The sequence below is a fragment of the Perca fluviatilis genome, chromosome 18, assembly GCF_010015445.1.
Source record: "Perca fluviatilis chromosome 18, GENO_Pfluv_1.0, whole genome shotgun sequence".
Lineage (NCBI taxonomy): Eukaryota > Metazoa > Chordata > Actinopteri > Perciformes > Percidae > Perca > Perca fluviatilis.
The window spans coordinates 35,796,599-35,813,717 of NC_053129.1; the positions used below are offsets into that span (position 1 = coordinate 35,796,599).

Consider the following 17,119-nt stretch of genomic DNA (forward strand, 5'->3'; position numbering starts at 1 on the left):
CGCGAGATCTCGTAAAACGAGATCTCGTCACACCCTTAGGATTTACCCTATCATACTTTATCGACAGGAATAGATAGGGCAAACAGCCAGCCACAAATATATAAACAATAAGAAGAATACCAGAATTCCTCCGTTCAATTAGACCATAGCGACGCACCCCAAGCTTCCATCCTTAACAAACAGCCATGTATACGGGCTCTTCCAGGCTCTCCACTGCTGGCTGGTCCAATTTAACGGGAGAGAGGAGCGAGAGGGGTTAGGATCATCATCAGCCAGAGGCGACATTATTTCTTCAGCTTCTTCTTGCGTTGTCACCCCGGGGGGAGGTGTGCTAAGTGGGCTTCCAGCAGGTGAATCAGTCGTGCTATTAACGTCATCGCTACACAGTTTCTTAGTAAAACCAAAATTAATTAAACTGCCTTGTTTTCTTTTTGCCATGGCTATATGATGCTTACTGCAGAATGGATTTCAAGGACTTTGCGCACCGATTAATGGCCTCCAATGTTTATATTTTTTCTACGAATCTTTGAGTTAACATGTAGCCTACTAAACATGAGTTGGATTTGCACACGCACGCGCCACGCCTTGATGCTCATAACAAGAATAGCATGTATAGTTTTCTTTATTGAAGTGAATTGGGTTTAAATCACCATCACGCATGAATTATATTTTTGCAGTTTTACATATTATAATTCACGATGATCACATTACACAAAACTGAAATTGCACGTCAAAATGACACATTGTCAATATTTTTAGAGACCCCCCAAAATTTCACAAATCACGTTTTCAGGGGAGCCCATGTCTTAATAAGGGGATCCGAGCTCCCCCTAGCTCCCCCGTAGATCGCACCCTGGACACACACACACAGACAAACAACAGTAGAAGTTAATTTGTGATACTAAAAGGAGGAAAGTAGTTGAAGGCTGCAGAAATCATTTGAATAGATAAATGATGGTGATTCACCGAGGTGGAGCCAGATGTTGCAAAACATTTAGGGTTCTGTGTGTGTGTGTGTGTGTGTGTGTGTGTTTGTGTGTTTGTGTGTGTGTGTGTGTGTGTGTCTGTGTGTGTGTGTGTGTGTGTGTGTGTGTGTGTGTGTGTGTGTGTGTGTGTGTCTGTGTGTTTGTCTGTGTGTGTGTGTGTTGTGTGTGTTTGTGTGTGTGTTTGTGTGTGTGTCTGTGTGTGTGTGTGTGTCTGTGTGTTTGTCTGTGTGTGTGTGTGTGTGTGTGTGTGTCTGTGTATGTGTTTGTGTGTATGTGTGTATCTGTGTGTGTGTATGTGTGTATCTATGTGTGTGTGTGTGTGTGTGTATGTGTGTGTATATGTGTGTGTGTGTATGTGTGTATCTATGTGTGTGTGTGTGTGTATGTGTGTATCTATGTGTGTGTGTGTGTATCTATGTGTGTGTGTGTGTGTGTATCTATGTGTGTATGTGTGTATCTATGTGTGTGTGTGTATCTATATGTGTGTGTGTGTGTGTGTGTGTGTGTATCTATGTGTGTGTGTGTGTATCTATGTGTGTGTGTGTGTGTGTATCTATGTGTGTATGTGTGTATCTGTGTGTGTGTGTATCTATATGTGTGTGTGTGTGTGTGTGTGTGTGTGTGTGTGTGTGTGTGTGTGTGTGTGTGTGTGTGTGTGTGTGTGACAGGCTGAACGTGTCTCTGATCCAAACTACCGTTAAAGTGATCAATCATCACGTCTTTATGATTAAACAGGTAAACTAGTGTGATGTCAGCTGGTGATGGTTGGGAGTCATTTCCCCCTTCAGCTGCTTTGCACCGTGACCTCGAGCCAAACCACCCCCGCAAGCTTCCCCCTCGTTATAACGTTATTATCGAGTTAGCGTTATCAGCTGGTCAGCTTAGTGCAGGCGCTAATGGATCCACGTTTGTATCTCCTAAGTTACCCCACTAATAATGCCCGCAATGATACCAAACGTCTACAGTAGTACACGTAGTTTCTGTACTTATAGAACGAGGCATTAGAGAGTTTGTAACTACACCAGAAGTATATTTAAATAACACTTGCCTGATGGATACTCCTCTCGGCTGCTACCGCGCGAGTGACTAGCAGAAGCAGCTACTGCAGCGTGGTTCAACAGCACCAGATAGATTATATAGGTGTTGTTCTCTGTGCTGGGCTTCTGCACTAATCATTTGAATAGATAAAGTGATTCACCGAGGCAGAGCCAGATGCTGCAAAACATTCATGGTTCTGTGTGTCTGTGTGTGTGGTATTCTGTGTGTGTGTTTGTGTCCATGTGTTTTTGTGTGTGTGTCCATGTGTTTTTGTGTGTGTGTGTCGCTGTGTGTGTGTATATGTGTGTCTGTGTGTTTCTGTTTGTGCGTGTCTCTGTATGTGTGTGTTTGTGTGTCTGTGTCGCTGTGTGTGTATATGTATGTGTGTGTGTTTGTGTGTGTGTTTCTGTTTGTGCGGGTCTCTGTATGTGTGTGTCTCTGTGTGTGTTTGTCGCTGTGTGTGTGTGTGTGTTTCTGTTTGTGTGTGTGTTTCTGTTTGTGTGTGTGTGTTTGTGGGGTGTGTGCGTATGTCTGTGTGTCCGTGTGTTTTCGTGTGTGTATTTGTGCGTGTTTGTGTGGGTCGCTGTGTGTGTGTGTATGTGTGTGTGTTTGTGTGTCGCTGTGTGTGTATATGTGTGCATGTGTATATGTGTGTCTGTGTGTTTGTACGTGTCTGTGTGTCTCTGTGTATGTGTTTCTGTTTGTGTCTCTGTATGTGTGTATATGTGTGTGTGTGTGTTTTTGTGTGTTTCTGTTTGTGTGTGTGTTTGTGGGTGTGTTTGTGTGTGTTGCTGTGTGTGTGCGTTTGTGTGTGTGTGTATACATGTATGTGTGTGTGTGTGTGTGTGTGTGTCTGCGTGTGTGTGTGAACATTAAACACGGAGAGAGCGTTTGTGTAGTAGTGACTTTATTAAACTGAAGAATAAAAACATAACGACCTGAGATCAGAACATTTCATATTTACATCAGACAGTAGAAAACACACATGACACCCAAAATACTCTCTAATAAACACATAATACAATATATTAAACACACAGAGATAATATCTGAGAGCAGAAACCCCAAAAACACACAAAATACAAACTGACAAGACCCGGACACTATGTCCCCATGTTTCTGATTGCTGCAAAATCACCATCACCAAACTCCACCAGACTCCATGTAAATAATCAGGACTTTTATCATCGTAAAACACACTTCATTCAAAGTGGACAGAAACTAAATAAAACTACCAAAAGCCGTCTTGGTTCATCTTTCCACTGTTCCGACAATCACCACTCTGGTTTGGTTGAAATAAACCCTTGATTCACTATGCACTACGCTATGCTCTTGCATTGCAGAGATGGTTGGGAGTCATTTCCCCTTCAGCTGCTTTGCACCGTGACCTCGAGCCAAACAACCCCCCCCCCAGAAGCTTTCCCCCCCTTGTTATAACGTTATTATCGAGTTAGCGTTATCAGCTGGTCAGCTTAGTGCAGGCGCTAATGGATCCACGTTTGTATCTCCTAAGTTACCCCACTAATAATGCCCGCAACGATACCAAACATCTACAGTAGTACACGTGTGTGTGTGTGTGATTCTCTGCAATTGTGTATGTGTATGTGTGTGTGTATGTGTATGTGTATGTGTGTGTATGTGTATGTGTGTGTGTGTATGTGTATGTGTGTGTGTGTGATTCTCTGCAATTCCCGGCCGTATCCTGCTGCGTATCCTGCTGCGTCCTGCTGCATCCGCGGCATCCACCCATGCTCTGCAGCGCCACGCTACATCCCGCAACGCCCTGCTGTGATGTTCCTATGCACAGAGTAGTCTGGATCCGGTATAGGAGACTGCACTACTCAGTATGACACGATGTGCCCTGCTATGACATGAACTTCCACGATGACCTTCGACGTCACTGTTCCATTATCTTTAAAGGGGTGATAGAATGCAAAACCGATTTTACCCTGTCATAGTTGAATAACGACAGTTCGGTGGGTAAATGGGACATACATAGAAGCTCAAAGTCCCATTGACACCCCTTTACTATGAAAATTTCATATTTTGAAATTGCCGCTGAAAACGGGCGAATCCCAACAAAGCTGGAAGTTGACGTCAACCTCCCAAAAACCGGAACCTTTGTCACAGCCATGGGTGTATTAAGAGAACGGTCACGCCCCAACATTTACATAGGCTACACAACTGACCTGAGATCAGGTAGTCTTCCGAATCTAGGTCGCGCATATCTCTGCTATTCCATTACAAAATTCACTTCTGAAACTTTTTTATGCGAGAAATCAACTATGTAAGGCTCAAATATGGGCCGTTTTACGAAAATGGATGGCTAATTGCAAATTTTGTCCGACTGTGTGTCGAGTTCAGCGCTGGTGCTGCCTGGGTTGCTGCCTCGCCGCCCGACCTGCCTTCCTTCACACACCCCGGCCTGCTCTGAGGTACTTGGAGCTCCGTCACGACTGGCAGCCCACAGCACTCCATACCCGCGCAAAGTCACCGGTTTTTGGATAATGGACTACTAAACGCTGGTGCTCTGACAGAGCTCCAGGACCTGCAGCTCCCCTCTTCCTGCTAGCTAAATGCCCGGTGTGTGTGAGTGAGAGCCCGGTCAGCGAGCTTGTTATGCCAGCAATCTGTTACCACAGGTTCCAGTTAATCTTTTAATATGTGTAATTATAATGTGTTGAGTTATTTAAACAAACTATTGGGGAAATAAACGCCGCTTGTCCGCGAGTCTCATTGATAGAGCCTGCGGCTGGATGTAGCTCTATCAATGAGAGCTAGCTAGCCTCCTCTTAGAATTCCTCTGGAATTCACAAATATTCATTAACTTGAAATCGGACACCGTTGTTAGCTTTATAAAACCTTTAGGGAGATGTTGTGTAAGTGGCGTGACGAAATTCAAACTGTAAATATAATCGAATTAAGGCGAAAAGGAAGCTAACTATCCGTGGTTTGTAGCTACACATAGCTAGGATTGAAGGGACAGTCGCAGCTAACGAAACACTTTGTCTTCACAAATATTCATTAAATTGAAATCGGACACCGTTGTTAGTTTTTATAAAAAAAATATTTATATGTTTTTGTAGAGGGGGGAAAAAAAAAAAAAAAAAAAAAAAAAAAAATAAAAGAAAAAAGAAGGCAACTTTCTGGGGGGTGTGGGGAGAAGGTAGGAAGGGTTGAAGGGACAGTCACAGCTAACAAAACACTTTTTCTTTACAAATATTCATTAACTTGAAATCAGACACCGTTGTTAGCTTTATAAGACCTTTAGTTAGATTTTGTATAAGTGGCGTGACATGTGTGTAACATGTGGTAACAGATTGCTGGTGTAACAAGCTCGCTGACGGCGCTCTCACTCTCACACAACGGGCCATTTAGCTAGCAGGAAGAGGGGAGCTGAAGGCCCTGGAGCTCTGTCAGGGCAGCGTTTGGTAGTCCCTGCTGTGGGCTGCAGCCGTGACCGAGCTCCAAGTACCTCATAGCAGGCCGGGGGCTGTGGAGGAAGGCAGGCTGGGGCGAGCGCGCAGCGGCGTGAACCCCGACACACAGTCTTACCAAATTTTGCAATTAGCCATCATTTTTTCGTAAAACGGCCCATATTTGAGCTTTATATGTTGCATTTCGCTTAAAAAGTATCAGAAGTGAATTTAATAACGAAATAGCCCGATAAACAATGTATAACTTTGCAGTGTCTGAAATATGAGAGTCTCCCGTGTGTTTCTATGTAGTTTGCTCAAACCAATCAGCGTGTAGCTCATTCTGAATATTCATTAGCATACCATATTTGGAAGAAAAGCTCTTGTTCCAAATAGAGCCATATTCACAGGGTAGTTAAGGGCCTAATAAAATATCATTCGGGCAATTTTCAGCCCAACCAATGTTACATACCCCATTAGGAGACCTTAAGGAACAGTGTAAAATACCCTATATAATCATTCTATCACCCCTTTAATGTGACTATTATCGCCACTGTTCATCACACCCCCAACCGGCCCGTCAGACACCGCCTACCAAGAGTCTGGGTCTGCTGAGGTTTCTTCCTAAAAGGGAGTTTTTCCTTGCCACTGTCGCAATAGCCATTGCTAATGCTTGCTCTTGAGGGAATTAGTGTAATTGTTGGGGTTTTGGAATTTATAGAGTGTGGTCTAGACCTACTCTATCTGTAAAGTGTCTCGAGATAACTCTTGTTATGATTTGATACTATAAATAAAATTGAATTGAATTGAATTGAATTCACCCATTTACATGTGGAGATATGCTGGCTCTATACACGCTAAAAGTCCTGATTATTAACATGGAGTCTGGTGGAGATATGCTGGCTCTATACACGCTAAAAGTCCTGATTATTTACATGGAGTCTGGTGGAGATATGCTGGCTCTATACACGCTAAAAGTCCTGATTATTTACATGGAGTCTGGTGGAAATATGCTGGCTCTATACACGCTAAAAGTCCTGATTATTTACATGGAGTCTGGTGGAGATATGCTGGCTCTATACACGCTAAAAGTCCTGATTATTTACATGGAGTCTGGTGGAGATATGCTGGCTCTATACATGCTAAAAGTCCTGATTATTTACATGGAGTCTGGTGGAGATATGCTGGCTCTATACACACTAAAAGTCCTGATTATTAACATGGAGTCTGGTGGAGATATGCTGGCTCTATACACGCTAAAAGTCCTGATTATTTACATGGAGTCTGGTGGAGATATGCTGGCTCTATACATGCTAAAAGTCCTGATTATTTACATGGAGTCTGGTGGAGATATGCTGGCTCTATACACACTAAAAGTCCTGATTATTTACATGGAGTCTGGTGGAGTTTGGTGATGGGGATTTCAGGGCTGTTTCATGTTAAACTAAAAGGATCTTACTCTTCAACTAAATATATCTCTGTAGGGATCCATCCCATAATGTTTTCAGACACTAGGCACAAACACATGGGAACATAGAGTCCAGGTTTAACAAAAAAAAATACCGAAGTAACTCTTTAAAAAGGGCCTACAGTTAAATAAAATGGTGCTTAATTTTATAACTCGGCTTGTGTAAATGTTTAAGTTTCCCCAAATACTGAGATTGATAAAAGTCCATTTGGCGGTTGTCGTGGCGACAGTGATGTCACACGGGTTTGGTGGTGGCGTTGTAGACGAGCGTCTCCTGCTCCGACAGAGTCACGTGCATGGGCCTGTGGCGGGCGCATCTATGGGAGCCCCCCCTCTCTTTTCTTCAGGACGCAGGCCAGGACAGCGAAAGCAGCCAAGATGGCCACGGACAGACACACACGCCAGAGCTATGTTACCTGGAACACACGAAACACACACACACACACACACACACACACACACACACACACACACACACACACACACACACACAGAAACGGTCACACACACACACACACACACACACACACACACACACACACACACACACACACACACACACACACACACACACACACACACACACACAGAACGGTCAACACACACACACACACACACACACACACACACAGCGCACACACACACACACACACACACACACACAGAACGGTCAACACACACCGCACTACGGCACAGAGCGGTCAACACACCACTGCATGCACACAGAAACGGTCAACACACACACACACACACACACACAGAGAAACGGTCCAGCACACACACACACACACACACACGGTCAAAACGCATGCATGCACAAGTAGTCAAGAGTTGAAAGTGTGTGTGTGTATGTATGTATTTCTGTGTGTGTGTGTGTATTTATGTGTGTCTCTGTATTGTATTGTGTGTTGTGTTGTGTATGTGTTTGTGTGTATTGGTATGTGTAATGTGTCTGTGTTGTGATATGTGTGTGTGTTGTGTGTGTGTGTGTGTATTATGTATGTATTGGTGTGTGTGTGTGTATTGTGCCTAACCTGTGTGTGATTGGGATGTTTGTGTTTTGTGTGTTTGTGTGTGCCTGTGTTGTGATGTATATGTGTAATGGAGTGCGATGTATTTTGTGTGTTTTAGCGCTTGTCGCCTGTGTTTGTGTGTGTGTTGCATGCCTGTGTGTGTATTGTTATGCGTTTGTCGCCTGTGTGTGTCTGTTTGTGTGTTGTGTGTATGTGTGTGTTTGTGTGTGTGTTTGGTGGGTGGTTGTTGTTTGCATGCTGTGTGTGTGTATTGTTTTGTATGTTTTGCGCCTGTGTTTTGTGTCTGTTATGTGTGTATTTATGTGTTGCGTGTGTGGTGTGTGTGTGTTGTATGTAATGCACCTATGTTGTGTTATTGTGTGTGTGTATGTGTTTTGCGCTTGTACTATTGTGTGTATGTGTTTGTGTATGTGTGTGTATTGTGTGTCTGTGTGTGTTCCTGTGTGTATTATTATTAGCGTGCCTATTGTATGTATTTATGTGCATGTGTGTATGTGGAGTACGTTATTATTGTGTGTGTCGCACTTGTGCACCTATGTGTGATTGCGTATGTTTGTGTGTGTGTGTTTGTGCTCTGTGTATATGTGTGTGTTATTGTGTTGTGCGTTTGTGCGTCTGTGTTTGTGTGTGTCATACCTGTGTGTGTGTGTGTGTGTTGTCCTGTGTGTGATTGTGTGTGTTTGTGTATGTGTGTGTATGTGCGTGTCTGTGTGTGTGTTTGTGTGCGTGTGTGTGTGTGCGTTTGTGCGCCTGTGTGTGTGTGTGTGTGCATGTGCGTGTGTGTATGTGGGTACGTGTGTGTGTGTGTGTGTGTGTGCACTTGTGCACCTGTGTGTGATTGCGTATGTTTGTGTGTGTGTGTTTGTGCTTGTGCGCCTGTGTGTGTGTGTGTGTGTGTGTGTGTGTGCGTTTGTGCGCCTGTGTGTGTGTCTGTTTATGTGTGTGTGTATGTGTGTGCGTGTGTGTGTGTGTGTGAGTGTGTGTGTGTGCGCCCTTGTGCACCTGTGTGTGATTGTGTGTGTGTGTGTATGTGTTTGCGGCTGTGCGCCTGTGTGTGTGTGTGTGTGTATGTGTGTATGTGTGCGCCTGTGTGTGTGTGTGTGTGTGTGTGTGTGTGTGTGTGTGTGTGTGTGTGTGTGTGTGTGCGCCTGTGTGTGTGTGTGTGTGTGTGTGTTTGCGGCTGTGCGCCTGTGTGTGTGTGTGTGTGTGTGTGTCCTGGACATCTTCTGATTAAGCTTAAACAGAGAAAAGCTGCTGCAGATAAAACAGCTCCAGCTGTTCGGATCTGAAGACTTTTGGCAAAAAAACTAAAACAAAGTCTCTAAATTATTTGATTTCTTGCAAGTTTCGGTTAAATCATCTTAAAACTAGGGGTGCACCGATCCGATATTAGGATCAGATATCGGCCCCGATGTTGAAAAATTAGCTGGATCGGGGATTGGAAAAATTAACAGATTCAGACTGATTTTTTCCTCCGTCGCAGCACCGGGGCCCTTATTAACTGCGTACCCTTCTCACTCATGGTAGTAACTTAACAATTAATAACAATTAATAACCCACAACTAACTCTCTTTAAAAGGATAAAACACCAAAGCATATAACAATTTGTGACTTAAACAGTTTCTAACACTAATCATTTTACATTTACAAATGTAGCCACACCGCCGAACGGCATGCTGGGTAACATTACAGCTGCTAGCCTAGCTAGCCAGGTAGCATAACAGTCAGTTAAGCTGGGAGAGGCTCCGGTCGCTACTGCACATTCAAGAACCGAGAAGAAAGTTAGCTAGAGGATGAAGAAAGACCGGAGATACACCAGAACAACATGTGCTCAAGAGAGGAGCAGTCTGTTGTTCCCAAGTTTTTTGTTTCTAAAAAATCGGACATAATTTAGCCACTGTTGTTGCCCGTCGCTCTAACGTTACTCGGCCGTGCTAACGTTACTGCGCTAACGTTAAAGACCTGTCACTTAAAGCATGCAGCGGAGCAACGTTATGACCACAACCCACCTCCGGTCCCTCTACAGACCGTTGAGAAAGACGGGTTCAGAGCAATGATTAAAACTCTGGATTTAAGATGTCTCGCCTCGCTGAAATACGTCCGCCAACCTACTAACGTTATTCAAACAGCGAAGGAGGCTGACAGCGGAGCTCCGTTCAGTCCCCCACTACAACCACACTACAACCTAACTTACCTGTGGCCAAGGTAGTGGTTATACAGTACTAGCTTACAACTATTTAGTTTTGAAAGGGAAACAATGTTAAAGTTGTTTGTATGTGTAGGCTATTCATTCAATTTGAGTTTATTTTACTACTTTGCAGTTTGCACAATAAAACTAGTTTATCTTCTGTAACTGTTTCATGGATTTTCCTTCATATAAAGTTATTGTATAATGTCGTGGAGCCAAGCAAACGATAATGAAAGCTTTTAGTAAACACGATGACATTAAGATGTTTTTGTGATATTCTATGTACTCCTGACAGTAGAATAAGCCATTATAAACCTATATAAAAGGTGGCCCATTATTGATGGCCCATTAATATGTATTTAAATTTATTTTAAAAAGTTTGATTGCATTATATTTTCGATTTGAATGCACATTTTTTTTTTAAATAACAAATAAATAAGAATTCAATACATTACATCTATGTTATTTTGTCTTAGTTAGGAAAGTAATGTTTAGTTAGGAAGGTCTGGTGCCTTTAGTGTCTTCCACATGGTGGAAGGAAGGTATGATGTGGAAGGTATTAGTTTATTATTAATTCAGCAACGGTATCGGATATCGACAGATACACAAAGCCCTGGCATTAGTATCGGGACTGAAAAAGTCGGATCGGTGCATCCCTTACTCATACTGCAGTAAAAGTACTAACACAGTGATAACATAAATACATATTTATACACAACATATAATAAAGGCAAAACAAATATTAAATTAAATGAAAGTTTACTTTTTATTAGTTTTATTTTTTTTTCCTCTGTTAGTTTATTGTATTTATTTAAATTTAGGTAATTCATGTGCGTGTCTGTATGTGTGCGTGTGTGTCAGAGTGTGTGCGTTTGTGTGTGCGTGAGTGTGTGTCTGTATGTGAGTGAGTGTGTGTGTGTGTTTGTTTGTGCGTGTCTGTGTGTACATTAAACACAGAGAGAGTGTTTGTGTAGTAGTGACTTTATTAAACTGAATAATAAAAACATTATAAAACATAACGACCTGAGATCAGAATAACATTTCATATTTACATCAGACAGCTGAAAACACACCTGACACCCAAACACTCTCAAATACACACATAATACAATATATTAAACATACAGAGATAATATCTGAGAGAAGAAACCCAAAAAACACACAAAATACAAACTGACAAGACCCGGACACTCTGTTCCCTTGTTTCTGATTGCTGCAAAATCTTCATCACCAAACTCCACCAGACTCCATGTAAATAATCAGGACTTTTAGCGTGTATAGAGCCAGCATTTTTTATAGCATTTTATAACTCGGCTTGTGTAATGTTTAAGTTTCCCCAAATACTGAGATTGATAAAAGTCCATTTGGCGGTCGTCGTGGCGACAGTGATGTCACGCGGGTTTGGTGGTGGCGTTGTAGACGAGCGTCTCCTGCTCCGACAGAGGCACGTGGGCGGGGCCTGTGGCGGGCAGCCTATGGGAGCGCTCCTTCCTCTTCTTCAGGACGCAGTAGGCCAGGACGGCGAGCAGCGCCAAGATGGCCACGGACAGACACACAGCCAGAGCTATGTTACCTGGAAACACACACACACACACACACACACACACACACACACACACACACACACACACACACACACACACACACACACACACACAGAAACGGTCAACACACACACACACACACGCATCGCACACACAGAAACGGTCAACACACACACACACACACACACACAGAGAAACGGTCAACACACACACACACACACACACACACACAGAAACGGTCAACACACACACACACACACACACACACACACACACGCACACAGAGAAACGGTCAACACACACACACACACACAGAAACGGTCAACACACACACACACACACAAAATAAACACACACACACACACACACACACACACACACACACACACACACACACACACCACACAGAGAAACGGTCAAAACGCATGCACGCACGAGTAGTCAAGGGTTGAAAGTGTGCACGTTTCTGTCTCTGTGTGTACGTGTGTCTCTGTGTGTGTACGTGTGTCTCTGTGTACGTGTGTCTGTGTGTGTGTGTGTGTTCTCTGTGTGTGTGTCTCTGTGTGTGTACGTGTGTCTCTGTGTGTGTACGTGTGTCTCTGTGTGTGTGTCTCTGTGTACGTGTGTCTGTGTGTGCGTGTGTCTCTGTGTGTGTGTCTCTGTGTACGTGTGTCTGTGTGTGTGTGTGTCTGTGTGTGCGTGTGTCTCTGTGTGTGTGTCTCTGTGTACGTGTGTCTGTGTGTGTGTGTGTCTCTGTGTGCGTGTGTCTCTGTGTGTGCGTGTGTCTCTGTGTGTGTCTGTGTGTGCGTGTGTCTCTGTGTGTGCGTGTGTCTCTGTGTGTGTGTGTCTCTGTGTGCGTGTGTCTCTGTGTGTGCGTGTGTCTCTGTGTGCGTGTGTCTGTGTGTGCGTGTGTCTCTGTGTGCGTGTGTCTCTGTTGCGTGTGTCTCTGTGTGTGCGTGTGTCTCTGTGTGCGTGTGTCTCTGTGTGCGTGTGTCTCTGTGTGTGTCTGTGTGTGTGTGTGTCTCTGTGTGCGTGTGTCTCTGTGTGCGCGTGTGTCTCTGTGTGTGTCTGTGTGTACGTGTGTCTGTGTGTGTACGTGTGTCTCTGCGTGTGTCTCTGTGTGTACGTGTGTCTGTGTGTGTACGTGTGTCTCTGTGTGTGCGTGTGTCTCTGTGTGTGTACGTGTGTCTGTGTGTGTACGTGTGTCTCTGTGTGTGCGTGTGTCTCTGTGTGTGCGTGTGTCTCTGTGTGTGCGTGTGTGTCTCTGTGTGTGCGTGTGTGTCTCTGTGTGTGCGTGTGTGTCTCTGTGTGTGTGTGTGTGTGTGTGCGTGTGTCTCTGTGTGTACGTGTGTCTGTGTGTGTGTGTGTGTCTGTGTGTGTACGTGTGTCTATGTGTGTGTCTCTGTGTGTGTGTGTGTCTGTGTGTGTGTGTGTGTCTCTGTGTGTGTGTGTGTGTGTGTGCGTGTGTCTCTGTGTGTACGTGTGTCTATGTGTGTGCGTGTCTGTGTGCGTATCTGTGTGTGTGTGTGTGTGTCTCTCTGTGTGTACAGGCATGAAAACGGGTCGGGGTGAAAAAGGTGAGAAGGATATTACCCCTCTAGGGGGGTCCGGGGGCATGCCCCCCCAGAAGAAAATTTTAAATATTCCATATTTTAAAGCATCAATCTGATGCATTTTGAGATGCATTTTTTGCCAACCAACAGTGTAATATTTCAATATGCACTCATTGAAGTTAATTTGACTGGCAAAACAGTTAAAGTCCTTCTGACATTACACAATAATAAAAGTCATAATTTTTAAAAACCAAAAAGTTTTGGATCAATTTTTACTTCTTCCAACCATATATTAAATAAAGATTCAATGTGGATTTACATATTGCAATAATATCATAATCCTACAATGAATCATTGTGAAAACTAAACTTTACTACTTTGGCCAGGTCATCATCAAAAAAGCTAATTAGTACATTCATGACTTTGTCCATGTTGATATTTAGCTGCTTTATTTACATTTATTAAAAACGTTGCATTGTTTATCTTTTCATATAGCTAGACGTCTAGACTCTGGGACAAGGCCGTTATGTTTAATACCTGCCATGCTGATTCCAAACAGACAGCTTAGTCAAGGCAGTTTGGGCTTCAGATAGATAGAATCATGTTCCGCTATGTATTGTTTGTATCACGTTCGGTCAGTGAAGAACAGTCGCAACGGTAGCGTACTCGTATGACAGAGTGCACGGACCGGAGCTTTGTGACTAGCATCTAAAGACTAGCAAGCCCTTGTTGTGTATTGAGTTACGGCTTAACCACTAGAGGGCGCTGTAGTCCACAATACATTGTACTGGATGTTGGTAAGAACAAAAGAGAAGAAGATGAAAAGAATAAAGAAGGGAGTTAAAAAAGTTGATGCTAGCTGGACGGTCTCGTCTGTTCTGGAGTGAATAAAACTGAGACATAACAAATTGGCGACGAGGATGGCGACTGCCGGTGTGCCTCTTCCTGCGTTGTTCCTACCATGCGCCGGACAACCTACTATTCCGTTCGATATGTGGATGAAAATGTTTGGGAATTACCTGCTCGCTATTCACGCGGAGGGGGACGACTGGCCCGACACGAGGAAACGTGCAATTCTCCTACACTGCCTGGGCACCGAAGGCCAACCTGTATTTTATACACTCACGAATGTAGGTACAACCTATGATTCAGCAGTCGATGCACTGCGTGCACACTTCAGTCCAGCAATAAATGTTGTGGTGGAACGACACAAGTTCAGACAGAGAGTACAGAGACCACATGAGACTGTAGCCGAGTATGTGGGCGCGCTACGTGAGTTAGCTACAACGTGTGGATTTGCTGGGAACACCGATGAAATGATACGGGACCAATTGATTGAGCATGCTAGCTGTGTGAAAATACGTGAGAAACTGTTAGTACAAACTGAGACAGATCTCACTCTGGATAAAGCAGTAAAGTTGGCGTCTCAAGTGGAAGCAGCTATCGGACACGCCCAGACTCTAGCTTCGGAGTCGCATGCTCCAGTGCACGTGGTGAAGGTGAGACCAAAACGTCCATTCAGAAACAGAGCAACGAGCAGTTACCCCACCGAGCCTGCAGCAGCACTGAAACAGGATCAAAGCTGTTTTAGATGTGGATCAGCAGCTCACCTGGCAAATGCCCAGCACTGCCCTGCAAGGAAAGTCACATGCCGAAACTGCAATAAGGTCGGACACTTTGCCCGTGTATGTAAGTCCAAGCAAACCACGGCCAAGGTAGGAGAAGTGGTTATTCTGGAAATGAATACAGTGCGAATGATAGAAAATGGACAACTGGATGACAAAATTACATTCACAGTAGCCATAAATGCAAAGGCAACTTCCCGTACTGTGGAGCTAGTGGTGGATACGGGATCGGCTGTGTCAATCATTCCTGAGCACTTCTATAGGGCGAACTTCAGTGGTGTGCCGCTTGCTGAACCAGAAAAAAGGTTAGTGACTTACACCAAATCTGATGTTCCAGTGCTGGGTTGCCTGCCAGCTACAGTGAGGTATGCAACCATTACAGTACCAGCTACACTGTACATCGTGAAGACAGGCACAGCTCTGCTCGGAATGGACTTATTCAGGGCACTGAGACTTTCTATTGACAACAACATGGTGCTCTCACCTGCGGGCCCAGTGACAGAGATCAGAGAGATCAACGCCGGATCAGTGACTGGAGAGAAGCTAGGTCTTGCTAAAGGTTTCATTCACCGTGTGAAAGTTAGGGAAGACGTCCAGCCTGTTCAACAAAAGCTGCGGAGACTCCCACTCTCTGTTAAACAGGCTGTCTCTGCTGGATTGGAGAGACTGTTAGAAATGGATGTGATAGAGAGGATTGACGCATCTCCATGGGTATCACCCATCGTTGTCACACGACGAAAGAATGGTTCAGTGAGAATGTGTGTGGACTTACGTGAACCAAACAAGGCTGTAGTGATGGACAGTCACCCACTTCCCCATATGGATGATCTCTTCTCTGAAATGCGTGGAGCCACTGTGTTCTCCACCATTGATTTGGCAAATGCTTATCATCAGGTGTTACTGGCAGAGGAAAGCAGAGATATGACTGCATTCATAACTCACGAAGGGCTCTTCAGGTTTCGTCGGGTTCCATATGGACTGTGTTCTGCCCCAAGTGCGTTCTCCAAGATGATGTCTCTGGTGCTGAAAGACCTCAAGGGGGTCCAGAACTACCTAGATGATGTCATAGTTTATGGCACAGAAAAGGAGGAGCATGATCGTAACCTGCAGATGGCGCTTGCTGCGCTAAAGAAAGCTGGCCTCCAGCTCAACAATGAAAAATGCCGCTTCAACCAGACCAGCCTACGGTTCCTTGGACACACCATCTCTGCCCAGGGTTTGCTGCCAGACACAGATCACCTCAAGGCTATTACAGCTGCTCCAGCGCCTAGCGACGCCACTACACTGCGCTCATTCCTGGGGCTCACAGCATGGTATGCAAAATTTGTGCAGAACTATGCATCTCTGGTAGAGCCCATGTGAGACTGCCTGCGTGGCGACACATTTAAGTGGACAGCAGCAGCACAGTCCAGCTTTGACACGGTCAAGACTCGCATTGTAACTAGTTCAGCGCTATCAGTCTTTGACCCCAGCCTTCCTACAATTGTGTGTACAGACGCTTCGGATTATGGTCTGGGGGCCATACTGACACAAATGCACCCTGATAACACTGAGCGCACAGTTGCTTTTGCCTCACGTTCACTTACCCCTGCTGAACGGAAGTACTCCATTGTTGAAAAGGAAGCGTTAGCCTGTGTGTGGGCAGCGGAAAAGTGGAGGACTTTCTTATGGGGGACAAGATTTATACTGCGTACAGATCACCAGGCTCTGACCACACTGCTACACACAAAAGGACTGGGACGCGCAGGGATGCGTATTGCCCGGTGGTCAGCTAGACTTCTGTGCTTCACGTATGACGTGGTGTATCGTGCAGGAGCACAAAATGATGCTGCTGACTGTCTCTCCCGTCTGCCTCTCCCATCAGAAGAGAATGCAGAGCCAGTGACTGAGCCTGAACTTGTAGCTCTGCTGGACACAGAACTGAAAGCTCTCTCTGTGAAGGACTTCACTGTGGCATGTGAGGCATGCCCGGAGCTTACTGCCATCAGGGCACAGATGAAACAAGGGTGGCCTAAAACAGCAAAGTCTCTACCGGCAGTGCTCAAACCCTACTTTGCTACTAGAGATGAACTCTATGTCCAAGATGTGACAATATACAGGGGCCATCACCGACGGCTAGTGCCTGTGACCTTGAGAAGACAGCTGGTGGACCTGGCACATGAAACCCACCAGGGTGTTGTGCGTACCAAGCAGAGGCTACGTGACTTATACTGGTGGCCCGGCATGGACATGACAGTGCAGGACAGCATTAGTGCATGTGTGACATG

The 17,119-nt window shown here is 44.8% G+C and overlaps 1 protein-coding gene across 2 annotated transcripts in view; it reads right to left on the bottom strand.

The window, feature by feature from the left end:
* Positions 1-11,095: 11,095 nt before the first annotated feature.
* The window catches only part of LOC120546648 (kunitz-type protease inhibitor 1-like), a 22,982-nt gene continuing 16,958 nt past the window's right edge, over positions 11,096-17,119 (bottom strand). For both annotated transcript variants that reach the window (XM_039781754.1, XM_039781753.1), the window contains exon 11: positions 11,096-11,703. In XM_039781754.1, the coding sequence (XP_039637688.1) occupies positions 11,522-11,703 (182 nt within the window). In that variant the 3' untranslated portion in view covers positions 11,096-11,521. The remainder of the gene's footprint in view (positions 11,704-17,119) is intronic.